This window comes from Notechis scutatus, chromosome Z (genome assembly GCF_049901735.1).
Source record: "Notechis scutatus isolate UNSWTSFEM ecotype Mainland chromosome Z, rNotScu1.2, whole genome shotgun sequence".
In the NCBI taxonomy this organism is placed as follows: Eukaryota; Metazoa; Chordata; class Lepidosauria; order Squamata; family Elapidae; genus Notechis; species Notechis scutatus.
In genome coordinates, this window is record NC_142025.1 from 117379681 (window position 1) to 117395544 (window position 15864).

Consider the following 15864-nt stretch of genomic DNA (forward strand, 5'->3'; position numbering starts at 1 on the left):
ATTACCCCGTTCTTCTCCTTTTTAACGGGGGGTCAAAGTCAAGGCCTGTGGATGCTGAGATCTGGCCCATGGGGCCACCCTGGAAGCAGCAAAGGTCCGGCCCGCGGTATTTGGCAGAGAAAATGGAGCTCAGCGGGCCATGCGTGGCCCTCGCAAACTGTTTTTTGCCGTGACGGCCTCCTGCAGTTCTCTGCCAGCAAAAGAGCTCGGGAGGCTCCATTTTCACTGGCACAGGGCTGCATGAGGCCATCACGGCCCAAAACGGAGCTCAGGAGGCCCATGTGCGGCCTCCCCGAGCTCCGTTTTCGCTGACACAGGGCTGCAGGAGGCCATCGCAGCCAAAAATGGAGCTGGGGAGGCCCATGTGCGGCCGCCCGAGCTCAGTTTTCACTGGAACAGGGCTGCAGGATGCTGTCGCGGTAAAAAATGGAGCTCGAGAGGTCCATAGGCAGCCTCCCTGAGCTCCGTTTTCGCTGACACAGGACTGCAGGATGCTGTCGCGGTCAAAAATGGTGCTCAGGAGGTCCATGTGTGGCCTCCCGAGCTCTGTTTTCACTGACGCAGATCTGCAGAAGGCCATCACAGCCAAAAATGGAGCTCAGGAAGCTCACGCGTGGCCTCCCCAAGTTCCGTTTTTGCTGGCACAGGGCTGCAGGAGGCCGTCACGGCCAAAAATGGAGCTCAGGAGGCCCACACGCTGCCTCCTTGAGCTCCGTTTTCACTGGCAGAGGCCTGTAGGAGGTTGTTGTGGCCAAAAACGGATCTCTGGAGCCGGCTTTCACTGGCAGAGTGCTTGGGCCACAGGCACCCCCGACATGAGTGCCCACTCCCATCCTGGCCACACTGGTCAAGGTGGCCACATCCACCCTCACCACACACACACCCACAGGTCAAACATAATCCTGATGCGGCCCTCGATCGAGTTTGACACCTTAGTTCTTAAGCTGTGTGAAACTCGATCCCCCTTCCTGTTTCCTTTTTTTATCGTTCTGCTCCGCCATGTTATCATCTGCCCAGGGTGCCCAAAAATGATGTTTTTTGCTGTGGGAAAACAGCCCTTGCAAACTCCGACAATCCCTGCACTTCACTCAACCCTCCGTATTTAAGAGATTCCACTTCGAAATTTAAGGTGCCCGTATAAGTGAAATTTAATTTCAGCATCCAAATTTGGCAGCCACTGCTTCATACAGGTAGTCCTTGACTTAAGACCACAATTGAGCCCAATAGTTCCATTGCTAAGCAAGACGTTTTTTAAGTAAGTTTGGCTCCATTTTACGACTTTTCTGGCCACATTGGTTGAGTCAATCATTGCAGTTGTTCAATTAGTAACACAATTGTTAAGTGAATCTGGGTTCCATATTTGGCTTGTCAAAAGGTGCTGCCAAAAATAAAACTCTAAAAGCAGCAAGCTAGCAGGTGTGGTATTCTTGCCTTGGGGTGGGGAAAACTCTACCAGTTGGTTTAACAGCCTAAACCCGATGGTATGGGCAGATCTGCTGGTATGGGCAGATCCCCCTAGGGCAGTGATGGCTAACCTTTTTATCATTGCGTGCCAAAAGTGCAAGAGCGCACGACAGCACACGTGCGTGCCTACATCCATAATGCGATGCACCCGCCCCCATCCTGCTTGCCCCACCCCCTGCGCATAAGCGTGCCCACCCTCCCCCGCTACTTCGCACATGCGCACGCAACTCCCCCGTGCTCCTATTGCTCCCCATGCAACCCCCCTGCACCCCCTTTTGGGCCTAGTAGGCCTCCCTGCAGCCTCCTGGGAGCCTAAATGGGCAGCGGAAGGAGGCCGCGCTGCACACTGGAGTTGAGCTGGGGTGACGGCTCATGTGCCACCACAGTCCTAGGGATTCTGGGAAGGGAGGAGAAATGGGAAAGTTCCCCCAGGGGATTCTGGGAAGGGAGGAGAAATGAGAAGATCCTCCCATCTACTCTTTTCCCAGAGGATTCTGGGAAAAGCACAGACACTACTCCACAAGTCAGCAGCAACGAGTGTGTTTGCACATATCTCTCCACCGCCACCCTCTCTCCGGCCTCTGCCCCGTCCCTGGAAAATCTCACCAGCACCCGGTCTTCATTTTTCTTGGGTTTGGTTTCGAGCTTCACCCTCACCAGGAGATGGACCGCAGGCCGGTTGAGAACCTTCCGGATGCTTTCTGCGAAGGAGAATTGCCAAAATTAGGATGGGAAAGAAGGACTTCCTCGACCGACCACCTCAGTGGATTTGGGATCAGCTTCCAAGGACAAATCGGCCCTCTGGTTTGTTCCCCATCTGCAGTCCCTGGATTAAAAATGCCATAGATAACAGAATAACAGACTTGGAAGGGACCTCAGAGGTCTTCTAGTCCAACCTGCTCCTCAAGCAGGAGAAAAACTGTCCACAGTCACTTTTTTCAGTGCCATTGTAACTTTGAATGGTCACTAAACGAACTGTTTCAAGTCAAGGATTGTTGTACACCTGGAACTTGATATTACTAATATTGTTGTATTGTACTGTATTACATTGTATAATTATATTGTATTGTATTATTGTATTATATTGTACTATTGTATAGCATAGTATAATTGTACTGTATTGATTATTGTATTTATTATTGCATTGTATTGTATTGTATTATATTGTATTGTATTATTATTGTATTGTATTATATTGTATTATTGTACTGTATTGTATTGATTATTGTATTGTATATAAACAATGCTGCACAGTTCAATGGTTAGATGGCCCAGACATTGTTATTTGAACTTTGAACATAGAGCTTTTTTGACATTTATATTTTATTGTGTTTACTAATCTAGGTGAAATGTTTATATTGCTTTTCCGTATATTATTATAATATGTAACAACAACAACAACAATAATAATAGGCTTTGATGGATATCAACTGACCACTGTCTTCCTCTGGACCACCTCTTAGCTTTGGCCCAAAGAAGCTGTCTGGGAAAGGTTATCGTTTTCCATTCTCACCCCTCGGGCCAAACCGAACCCACAAACCTCGTGTGTGCCGAGTGCGAGGCAACAAAGGCCCCGGCTGGGTGCGCAGGGCAGTGGACCGCAACATTAGAGATGACAGTCGTGGTCAAGAAGATGGATTGGTCTTGACAGCCGAGGCAGAGGCAGCCCAGGAGAAGAAGAAGGAGATTGTGGATGATAGGTGTCTCAAGTTATTGAGCCACGTTTGACACTGGGGCAGGGGGGAATAGAGGCAGATAAAAATGGAGGCTGAACTCTTCTAACCATTCAAATATTTAAATAAAAATAAACTCTAATAAAAGACTTAAATATAAACAGTAAGGGATCCCTACCGAATACAGGAAGTCCTCGACTTACAACCACAATTGATTTGATTTGGTTGCATCTATTGTTTGCAAACCACGATGCCCACTTTATAAAGCATTGTAAACCAAATTTTAATTTTTTTATTTAGTATATCTATCTATCTATTTATATATTTATCTATCTATCAATATATTACAGATTAGGGCAGTGTTTTTCAAACTTGGCAACTTTTAAGATTTGTGGACTTCAACTCTCAGAATTCCACAACCAGCCTAAGGAATTCTGGGAGTTGAAATCCATCCATCTTAAGCCTGCCGAGTTTGAAAAAAGATGGTTAGAGTAAGGCTTGAGTACAGCTAAGCATCAATGTCCCACCCTAGATCCTGCCAGCAGGTTCTGATCAGTTCTGGAGAACCAGTAGCAGAAATTTTGAATAGTTCAGAGAACTGGCAAATACCACCTCTGAGTGGCCCCACCCCCATCTCTTCTCTGCCTCCCGAGTCCCAGCTGATCGTCTGGGTCTTCTTTGGTTGCCCTGTACAGGAGAACGGAGCTGGAAAGCAGGTTAGTGGGTGGGGAGGGAATGAGATTTTGCTGTATCCTTCCCCTGCCACGCCCATCAAGCCAAGCCACGCCCACCAGGCCACAACCACAGAACCGGTAGTAAAAAAATTTGAATCCCACCACTGATCCTACATTAAATTTTGAATGTGATCAAAAGGGCCAATTAATAAATTATTTATTATTTAAATTAACAATTCAATTATTAATGAATAATTCTGGGAGTTGATGTCCCACCAATAATAAAGCTATGACTCTACCCTCGTATTGACTGCATTTAATACTACGGTCTTTCATTATATTTAAATCAAATGTATTTATTCTGGGCCTGTCCATTCCTTTTTCAAAATGTTTAAACTTTAGCCGGGCTGCATAATCTTCAAAACAAAGTTTATTTTTATTTATTTTTCATTTCAGGCCTATAATATTTTTTCTCTCAGTTCTCTTAGCTCCTGCCTTTCACTTCCTTTAGTTTGTTATTTCTCAGCCTTTTTCCTGTCCTTGCATAACATTTCTTAACCTGAGAGAAAATAGCAGGTTGGATCTATTTTGTTCAAAGAGGATGCAAGCCAATAACAGTTAAACGAAAAATCACTGGAGGCGATTCCTTGTGGTTCAGCTATTTAAACCCAGTTTTCTCTGCTCTATTTCTTTGTCTCAGGGACGGGATGCAAAAGGAATTAAACCCAATACGGTAGCATTTCGGGATGGGGCAGAAAAAAGATAGAAAATGAAGATTTGGGAGTGGGGGGGGGAATCATGGAATGCAGAGGAGAAAAGGTGTTTGACTGGATTGAGAGGGTTACTATACAGGTAATCCTCGACTTATGATGACAATTCAGCACCAAATTTATGTTGTTAAGTAAAACATTTGTCGAGTGAGTTTCGCTCTGTTTTACGGCCTTCCTTGGCACAATTGTTTAAATGAATCACTGCAAATGTAAGTGAATAATCTGGCTTTCCCCATTGACTTTTCTTGTCAAAAGGTCACAAAAGGGGATCACATGACTCCAGGGCACTGCGACCGTCATAAATATGAGTGAGTTGCCAGGAATCCAAATTTTGATTATCCTATTCCTATTCCCTTCTATTCCATTCCATATTTTGTGTTCTGTTCTGTTCTATTCCATTTTTCTACTCTACTCCATTATTCTATTCTATTCTATTCTATTCTATTCTATTCTATTCTATTCTATTCTATTTTTTCTATTCCATTCCATTCTATTCATTTTCTGTTCTATTCTGTTCTGTTCTGTTCTACTCTACTCCATTATTCTATTCCACTCCATTCCACTCCATTCCATTATTCTACTCTACTCTACTCCACTCCAATCTACTCAACTCCATTCCATCATTCTATTCTACTCTATTCCATTCCATTTCACTCTACTATATCATTCTACTCTACTCTACTCTACTCTACTCTACTCTACTCTACTCTACTCTACTCTACTCTACTCCATTCCATTCCATTCCATTCCATTCCATTATTCTACTCTACTCTACTCTACTCTACTCTACTCTACTCTACTCTACTCTACTCTACTCTACTCCACTCCACTCCACTCCACTCCACTCCACTCCACTCCACTCCACTCCATTATTCTATTCCAGAGGTCTCCAAACTTGGCAATTTTAAGACTTGTGGACTTCAACTCCCAGAATTCTTAAAGCCTTAAAGTTGTCGGGTTTGGGGATCCCTGTTCCATTCCATTCCACTCCACTCGATTCCATTATTCTACTCTACTCGACTCCCATCTCATCCCACTCCATCCCATTCTTGAAGATGGCTTCATTTCTCTTACGATCAGATCCAGGAAACCAGAAATCAATTCTACCCTTAACTGACCCCATGTCCTGTTACAGCTCAGGAAAAAAAAGGAACACCCATTACAGGTAGTCCTCGACTTAAAACAGTTCATTTAATGACTGTTCAAAATTATGACAGCAATGAAAAATGCGACTTATGACCGCTTTTCACGCTTACGACCATTTGCAGCATCCCCACAGTCGCATGATCAAATTTCAGGTGCTTGGCAACTGGTTCCTACTTATGATCGTTGCAGTGTCCCAGAATCACGCAATCCTTTTTTGCAATCTTCTGACGTGCAAAGTCAACAGGGGAAACCTACGACGGGACTAGAACTCACCATCTCCTGGTGATTGGCCCAAAATCATCCAATCAGTTTCATGAGGGGGGAAGCAGGGGGGATTCTACCAGTTCGCACCTGTTCGCTAGAACCGGTTGTTAACAATCTAAGCAGTTTGGAGAACCGGTTGTTAGAAGAAATTACTGTCCTAATCCTGTAAGGAAGGCAGGAAGGAAACATTCTGGTGTTGCTTACAGAAACTGCCTCTCCATTAACCCTTATTACACTCTTGGCAGGACTAGACTTCCTGACTCTGGAACTTCTCTGGAGTTTTTTTCTCCTCCTTTGCTGGTTCTTTGCTTGTGTGGAGTGACTATTCAAAGTTACAATGGCACTGAAAAAAGTGACTTATAACCATTTTTCATACTTACGACTGTTGTAGTATCCCCACAGTCATGAGAGGCCAGGCAAGGAGATGCGTGCCTCAATGTGAGTGATATTGAGTTGGCCACACTGAGCCAATAACATGACAACCAAGCCATGTCCACCCAGTCATATGACCACCAAGCCATGCCCACCACCTAAGCCACGTCCACAGAACCGGTTGTTAAAAATTTTGAATCCCACCCCTGGGGGGCAGTCTCTCTCTCACACCCAGCCTACCTCACAGGCTTGTTGTGGTTGGGAAATAGGACAAGGAAGATGTATTAGGCCATAAAGATCTCTCTAGGGTTCTAATATTACTTTTGTAATATTAGAAAGAAAAAGGAATATATACAGGCTTAGCATTCATATTTTGTGTTAAGCCATAATGTAAGCTTACTTTGGTTTAGTGTAAACAAAGCCCAAACCCAGCATTTGTGGTTTGTCATCTATGGTTTATAGCTTAGCACGCTGTGCAAACTTTAGAAACAAAGGTTCAGGCACTAAACCAGATTTAAAGAAACTAGGGCTCAGCGGGACAGATAAGCCACAGTTTATCTGCCCCGCTGAGCCCTAGTTTCTTTAATCTGGTTTACCGCTTAAACCATCATTTCCAAAGTTTGCAATCTCTCTCCTCCTTCTTTCTATTCCGGTGTTTGCTGTCACTGCAGACAACATGGAGCAAAAGAATATAAAACAGACAGAGGCAAATCTCCCTCCAGACAAATTTGGTGCCCACTGACCATTAACCCATCTGTGTAATTTTCTTGGCAACAATAGAAAAAGGATTTAGCCATGCTCAGAGAGCAGCTAATGGCACCCAGTCCTGTGCAACAAGGAAAGTAACCCAGATTTAAAAAATGCTACTTTAGAATTTTTCCATGACCAATACTGGGGATTTGGGTCCTCCACTCAGAGATTAAAATCCTTCCTCTTCTTGTTCAAATAATTTAACATACTTCATTTGGGATACTTAATATTTTTAAAAATGATCTACCACCCATCGTACAATGTCAGCAATTCTGCTGATATTATTTAGAACAGAGTAATAAAACAGAGTCACAAAATCAGAGTTGGAAGGGAGTTTGGAAGTCTTCTAGTCAACGAAATTCAATGTAGAGAAAAGTAAAGTCTTACACCTAGGCATGAAAAACCCAAAGTACACATATAGACTGGGTGAAACCAGGCTCAATAGCAGTAACTGTGAGAGGGATCTTCGAGTCTTAGTAGACAACCAGCTAAATATGAGCCAGCAGTGTGCGGCAGCAGCAGCCAAAAAAGCTAATGCGATCCTAAACTGCATTAACAGAGGGATACAATCAAGATCAAATGAGGTACTAATACCACTCTATAAAGTCTTAGTAAGGCCACATCTAGAGTACTGCATCCAGTTTTGGTCACCACACTATAAAAAAGACGTTGAGACTCTAGAAAAAGCATAGAGAAGAGCAACCAGGATGATGAGGAGACTGGAGGCTAAAACATACGATGAACGGTTGCAGGAACTAGGCATGGCTAGTCTAGGGAAGAGAAGGACCAGGGGAGACAGGATAGCAGTCTTTCAATATGTGAGGGGCTGCCACAGAGAAGGGGGGCAGTATCAACCTGTTTTCCAAAACCCCTGAAGGCCAAACAAGGAACAATGGATGGAAACCGATCAAGGAGAGATTCAACCTGGAAATGAGAAATTTTCTGACAGCAATCAACCGATGGAACAGAAGTTGCCTTCAGAAGTTGTGGGAGCTTCATTCCTGGAGGCTTTCAAGAAGAGATTGGACTGCCATCTGTCAGAAATGGTGTAGGGTCTCTTGCTTGGGTGGGGGGTTGGACTAGATGACCTACAAGGTCCTTTCCAATTCTGTTATTCTTTTCAGAACTGGACGGATATGGCCCATAAACAAAAGATGGGAAAGGGGGATGGGGAAATCTCTCTCTCCTTTCCTTAGAAAACTGGAAAGCCAGGATGGCTGCATTCACAGAAGATTCAAGACGAAAGAAGTCTTGTTCGCACAATGCATAATTTATGGCTTGTGGCCACCAGCTACAGAGATCAATTGCAGACTTAAATGGCTTGAAAAAGTAATGAAACAGAAAAACAAGGGAGGGGGGGATAAAAGGCAGGGATTCAGAAGCATCAGGTAGAAGAGGTATAAAACTCCTAATGATGGTAACATGGAGCCCTTTAAAGCCAATTGTTCAAAATGGATGCATTCTCCAAACATTTGCACAGTCTCCTTTTTAAAGCTATCTCAGTTTGCACTCACTGCCCTGTCTTGTAAAAATTCAATTCCCTAAGCGAGATTGTTGTTCAGTGAGTTTTGCCTCATTTAGATACAGAGTTGTAAGGGACCTTGTAGGTCATCTAGTCCAACCCCAGCCCAAGCAGGAGACCCTACATCATTCCTGACAGATGGCAATCCAGACTCTTCTTGAAAGCTTCCAGTGATGAACCTCCCACAACTTCTGAAGGCAACTTCTGTTCCATGGGTTGATTGTTCTCGTTGTCAGAAAATTCCTCCTTATTTCCAGGTTAAATCTCTCCTTGTTCAGTTTCCATCCATTATTCCTTGTCTGGCCTTCAGGTGCCTTGGAAAATAGCTTGACCCCTTCCCCTCTAGGGCAGCCCTCAAATATTGGAAGACTGCTATCCTGTCTCCCCTGGTCCTTCTCTTCTCTAGACTAGCCAAGCCCGGTTCCTGCAACTGTTCACTGTATGTTTTAGCCTCCATCATTCTGGTTGTTCTTCTCCACATTCCTTCTAGAGTCTCAACCTGTTTTTTATAGGGTGGTGACCAAAACTGGATACAGTACTCTAGGTGTAGCCTTACTAAGGCTTTATAGAGTGGTATTAGTACCTCCCTTATCTTGATTGTTTCCCTCTGTTAATGCAATTTAGGATTGCATTGGCTTTTTTGGCTGCCGCTGCACGCTGCTGGCTCATATTTAATTGGTTATCCACTAAGACTCCAAGATCCCTCTCACAGCTACTGCTATTGAGCCTGGTTTCATCCAGTCTGCATGTGTACTTTGGGTTTTTCTTGCCTAAGTGCTTGGCAACTGACTCACCTTTATGACCGTTGTCATGTCCTCAGGGTCACGTGATTCCCCTTTTGTGACCTTTTGAAGAGCCAAGTCAATGGGAAAACCATTTCCACTTAACAACCATGTGACTAACTTAATCACTGCAGTGACTCACTTAACCACTGGGGCAAGAAAGGTCATTAACATGGAGCAAAGCTCACTTCACAAATGTCTCGCTCAGCAACCAAAATTTGGAGCTCCATTGTGGTTGTAAGTCGAGAACCACCTATATTATCCGGCTAATAAATTCCTTGGTTTTGCGATGGTTGCCGCATCCTGGGGTCATGTGACCGCCATTTGCAACCTTCCCTGCGGTTTCAGACAAGGAAAAGCCAATAGGGAAGGTCAGATTCACTTAACGACTATGCAAATCACTTAACGACTGCAGTGATTCACTTAATGGCTTTGGCAAACAAGGCCGTAAAATCAGGCATGCCTCACTGAGCAACTGTCTTGCTTAGCGGTGGAAATTCTGGTACCAATTTTTGGAGTTGTAAGTCGAACACTACTTTGTACTATCTATCAGCATTAGTATCTGAACAATTCTAGCCAAGGGTAAAACTTCTTCTTTTATCGTTTATTTCTTGTTTATTATCCTTATTTCTCGTTCATCAGCCTCTGAGCCTTTCACATTCCTGCAAAAATGGCACATTTTGTTGGAAGAAGAATGAATGGGACACAGGAAGGAAAAGAGAAGGGCGGGGGGAAGCATGGGAGATAGCAACACCAAGTACTTAAGATGGTGGACTTCAACTCCCAGAATTCCCCAGCCAACATGGGAGATAGCAACCTCAGCCACTTAAGATGGTGGAATTGAACTCCCGGGATTCCCCAGCCAACATGGGAGACAGTAACCTCAGCCACTTAAGATGGTGGACTTCAACTCCCAGAATTCCCAGCCAACATGGGAGAGATAGCAACCTCAGCCACTTAAGATGGTGGACTTCAACTCTCAGAATGCCCTAGTCAGTCATGGTGGTTGGGGAATTCTTGGAGTTGAAGTCCACATACCTTAAAGTAGCCAAACTTGAGAAACACCGGCTGGCAATCAGGCAAGAAGTCTGGGTATCAATCAATGTCTATAAAAATAGTGTAATCAAAGATGTATGGAAATAAGGATATCATTTGGTGATCGACATGCTGGACGACCTGTTTAAAATGTGTGGGATGGCAACCATCTATGGCTGGTGTTTGGAAAAATGCTATTATTGTTCCTATACAAAACTAAAGAGAAAATGCAAATTGCAAAGGTTTTCTTTGCTAAGAGGCCATTTTTAAAAGGAGTTTCGATGGGAAGGGAAGAAAGAAGGGCTAACACTTTGGAAAAATCCAGTGTGGATTAAACTCAACCAGAGAATTCAGAAAGGTTTTGGGATTTCAGCAAGTTTTTAAGAAATACACAAGGAATGAGAGTTTATTAAATGTTTGCTGATTTGGAGAAAGAGAAGGATATCGATTTTGAACCAGAGTGACTCCTGGGAAGTTTTGTGTAAGAATAAAGTTAGAATTGACACACTGGAGGGGACAGTGAGGGAAAACCTCAAGGAAGTGTCTAATTTTCTCTATCTTGAAGGAAGTTTTATGAAAGATGGGGAAAAGCCTGGGAAAATGTGAAGTATAGGAAGATCTGGTCAAAAGAAGTGAGCAGCGTGGGGTATGTTGTGAAAAAGGAACATTTAATAGTCTAGGTAAGTATTTTTCTACCTTTGCAACTTGAAAATGGGAGGATTTCAACTCTCAGAATTCCCCAGCCATTCTGGGAGTTGAAATCCACCCATCTTCAAGATGCAAGCTTGAAAAAACATGGGTTTATTTTCTGCAAACTTGACTATCTGGACTTGAGAATCGGGCATGGCACAAGGAACACAAAATTATATTGAATGAAGAGAGACGATGAGATTATTCCGATGCATATTTTTGTAAAGCCCCCTCAAAAGAAGATTAAAATGAATGAGTGACAGTGAAAATGGACGTTGTTGGAGGCACAGTCCCCAGAGAGGATGGAAGGAGGGAGGGAGGGAGGGAGAGGAAAGAGTGAGAGAGAGAGTTAGGGAATGGAAGGAAGAAAGGAACAAAGGAAAGAAGCAGGGAGGGAGGGAATGGAAGGAAGGAAGGAGGGAGGGGAGGGAAGGAAGCAAGGAAGGAAAGAATGAGGGAGGGAGGAAAGGAATGAAAAAGGAAGGGAGGGATGGAGGGAGGGAGGAAGAAGAGGTAGGTAGGTAGGGAATGGAAGGAAGGAGGGAGGGGAGGGATAGGGGAAGGAAGGTGGAAGGAAGGAAGGAAAGGAGGGAGAGAGGGAATTAAAACGGAAGGAAAGGACGGAGAGAGGGAGGTAGGGAATGTATGGAAGGAAGGAAAGGAGGGAGAGAGGGAGGTAGGGAATGGAGAAGGAGGGAAGGAAAGGAGGGAGAGGTAGAGAATGGAGAGAAGGAAGGAAAGGAAGGAGAGAGGGGGTAGGGAATGGAGAAGGAAAGGAGGGAAGGAAAGGAGGGAGAGAGGGAGGGAATGAATGGAAGGAAGGAAAGGAGGTAGAGAGGGAGGTAGGGGATGGATAGAAGGAAGGAAGGAAAGGAGGTAGAGAGGGAGGTAGGGAATGGATAGAAGGAAGGAAGGAAAGGAGGTAGAGAGGGAGGTAGGGAATGGATAGAAGGAAGGAAAGGAGGTAGAGAGGGAGGTAGGGAATGGAGAAGGAAAGGAGGGAAGGAAGGAAAGGAGGGAGAGAGGGAGGTAAGGAATGAATGGAAGGAAAGACGGAAAGGAGGGAGAGAGGGAATGGATAGAAGGAAGGAAGAAAAGGAAGGAGCGGGGAGGAAGGGAATGGAAGGAAAGAATTGTGGTCCCTCCCAATTGTGGTCGTAAGACAAGGATTACCTGTATTACGGTGAGGCTGTAGGTAGGTGGGGTCATCCCAGCTACCCGTTTACCAGCTTTGACTTTGCAATTTCCTCTCCGCCCTGCCCATACCACATTGCAGACTGGGGTAAGTACCACTTCCTTCCTCTCCTCCACTGATACCCCAAAGGGCCTAGTTAGCCCCACCCTTTGAAGGGAAGTGCTTCCTTTGCACACTTGTGTGCGTGCATGTGTTTCTGGCAGAAAAACCAGGAACAGAAAATAACAGAATAACAGAGCTGGAAGGGACCTTGGAGGTCCTCTAGTCCAACCCCCTGCACAAGCAGGAGACCCTATCCCATTTCAGACAAGTGGCTGTCCAGTCTCTTCTTAAAATCGCTCAGTGATGAAGCACCCACAACTTCTGGTGGCAAGCTGTTCCACTGGTCAATTGTTCTAAGTGTTAGGAAATTCCTCCTTAGTTCTAGGTTGCTTCTCTCCTTGATGAGTTTCCATCTGTTGCTTCTTGTCCTGCCTTCAGGTGCTTTGGAGAATAGCTTGACTCCCTCTTCTTTGTGGCAGCCCCTGAGATACTAGGGCACTGCTTCATGTCACCCCTCGTCCTTCTTTTCATTAAACTAAACATACCCAGTTCCTGCCACTATTGTTGTTGTTGTTGTTGTTCGTCATTTAATGACCCTGTAATCCTTTTGCGGGGTGGAGTCTGGCCAACTGAACGGAGCTGAGTGCTTACTGGCCGGATGCCCTTCCTGTCGCCAATGCAGAGTTTTTGCAGCAGGTATGTTCTCATTGTGCCCAGAGAGAGAAATATTGGGAGACTGCTATCATGTCACCCCCCTAGTCCTTCTTTTCATGAAACTAGACACCCCCGATTCCAACAACCAATGTCCTATCTTCATGACTCTTCTTTGCACTCTTTCTCGAATCTCTCTCTCAATTTTTTTTTTATATTGTGCCAACCAAAACTGGATACAATACTCCAAGCGTGGTCTTATCCGGGCATCATAACGTGCTATTAACACATTGTGTGATCTTGAGTCACGTGTGTGTGTGTGTGTGTGTGTGTGTGTGTGTGTGTGTAAGGGGAGGGAAATTAACCTGAAAGTACACCATGTAGTAACTGTGATCGCTGCCCACCTCCCTCCTTCCCTGTTTTTTATGAACACCCTGGATGGCATTCCTCTTGGCTGCCGGGAGTTAACAAGGAGAAGAGAGCCTCTAAGCATGTACAGAGAGCTGCTTTGCCTTTTTGGTAGGGCTGAAAGCTTTGTAGGCAAGACACAGCTCTCTAAAGGAGGCTGTGGCCTAACCTGAAAAGGAAGGTGCCACGGAAAAAGACAGGAGGCCAAGTATGTTGGCACATAGGCCCACACACACTGATTTTAACTTTCCCTATTTCCCCCCATGCAACTATCTAGAATAGTGTTTCTCAAGATTGTGGTCGCTGGAAGAAGGGTGGACTTCAACTCCCAGAATTCCCAAGTCAGCATGTCTGACTAGAGAATTCTGGGTGTTGAAGTCCACCCATCTTAAGCGGCTGAACCTCCATGCTGCCTGGGGAATTCTGGGAGTTGAAGTCCACCCCTCTTCAGGTGTCCACAAGTTTCAAAAAACCCATCTAGAACCTACAAGGATTCTCTTACACACACCCTTTTATAAGATTAAAAGCTGTGGCAGATGCCAACAAGCCAGCCCAGCCGGGAATTATGGACCCTATTATTCAATGCCAAGATGAAGCATCCTGCCTCTTTGAAAACCTAAGCAGCGTAGGGCAATATATTTTGGGCACAGACCAAAAAGGATATAGTGAAACACACGCTCACGGAGAGACCCAACCTCCCATAGTCCCCACCATCATCCACAGCTGAGCCAAGAAGGAACAAACCTTCTATTTGAGAAAAATCCTCACCAGACCACCCCTCCCCAACTCTCTCCCCTCTCTAACCCTAATCTCGGCCCCCAATGCAGCCCCCCTAATTGAGGGCCTTAATCTGCAAAATCTGAGTTTTTTCCCACAACAGCCCAAAGTCCTAAAGCTTAGAGGACGAAACACAGTTTGGCCAAAACGTGTTGGGTGAGGTTTGGTTAGCTGCCGATGATGATACCACCTTCCCACACACACCCCACCCCCGTATTATATGAATGCAACTCATGCCTGGATAACTAGTATGGATGTATATCAGGGAGGGAAGAATTAAGCACCCTGGACTGGAAAAAAGGAATAGATTTGGGAATTTATTCCTGGGGGAAAATTAACAGGGGATTTTATTTTATTTTTTTGCAAGAGGAGAGGGTTTTGAAGTGTGCAAGAAGAAGATTTGGGCATTTCTGTATATTATTTATTGAATTTTATCTGCCTTCCATCAGGTAGCAAATGACTCTTTTATGGCGATTGATTGGTGCCCGGGAGGCAGAATCTGTACCCATCCTGCTTCCCATGCGACCCGAAGGAATCGAGGGTCTCTTGATGGGGGGGCAGAGAAGCCCTTGCCCCCTCCCCTCCCGGACTGAAACATGACCCCAGGCTTATCGGAACAAGAGAAGGAGCTGAAATGGGGCTAGTCCTTATGATTTTCAGGAATTCAAAACCAGGGTTTCGGGATTGGGGGGAGGTTTTCCCTCCTGCCATGGCAAAGGGGGCGAAGCCCCCGACTGACATGTGGGATGGAAGAGGAACACACAACCAAAAGTGAAAGGGATAGGGGAGTGGGACTTTGGGGGTCTCCGGGTGGGGACAGCCCCCCTGTCGTGGGCTGGGATGGGGCAGAAGGGAAGCCAAGCAGTGGGGTGATGGGGAACGGGGGGAAGAGAAGAAGGGGGCTGCTTGGGGGGAGAAATCAGTGGGGGAAAGCAGACAGACTCTGGGGGTGGGGGAGAGAAAGAGATGCACCCGGAGACCCTTCCTCACTAGGGCAGCCTCAACCGAAGGGGGCTGTGGGGCAGAAGCATGGATGGAAAGGACCAGCATCCCCCCACCCTCATTTGGGCTGGCGGAAGAGAGGGGGTCTCTCTTGGAAGGAGACAACGGTCTTTTCCTTGGGGGGTGTCTTCCTTGCCCGGCACCTTGCTTGGGGACGATACAACGAGCCGGGGCAGGAATGCTGCGGGCGCGGGGAGGATGCCCTTCTCACCCCCTCCCTCCCCTTCTCTCCCCCACCCCCCACCCCACGGGAGTGGGTGGGGGTCCCTACCTTGCAGCTCGCGAGCAACCTCCCACCCGGCGCGGGCCATCTCAGCTGCGGCAAGAGCCGGCACATGCCTGGGCTGGGGCGGCGGTGGGAGCAACGGAGGCTGCGCATTCGCCTTCTTCTCACCCCCCACACCTTTTTTTTTCCCCCCTCCACGGGCACCGGCTGCTGGGCGGAGGCGAGCAGACGACCCCCTCTCTCTCTCCCGACGCCCCCTTCCCGCCCCAGACTCCCTCCCCCACCAGATTTCTCCTCTCCGGAGGCTTCTTTGAAACCCCTCCCCATTAGGAACCTTTGAGGGGGAACTTCCCCCTTGTGGAAAGCACTGACCCCCCAGGAGAAAGGGCTCTCTGGGATAGCCCCCCTCCTCCCAGTCTTC

The 15864-nt window shown here is 46.1% G+C and overlaps 1 protein-coding gene across 1 annotated transcript in view; it reads right to left on the reverse strand.

The window, feature by feature from the left end:
• The window catches only part of CARMIL3 (capping protein regulator and myosin 1 linker 3), a 61194-nt gene extending 45601 nt beyond the window's left edge, over nt 1-15593 (reverse strand). Inside the window, 2 exon segments of the mRNA XM_087946891.1 lie at nt 2071-2165; nt 15489-15593. Coding sequence (XP_087803017.1) covers nt 2071-2165; nt 15489-15528 — 135 coding nt within the window. The 5' untranslated portion in view covers nt 15529-15593.
• Nucleotides 15594-15864: the final 271 nt, after the last annotated feature.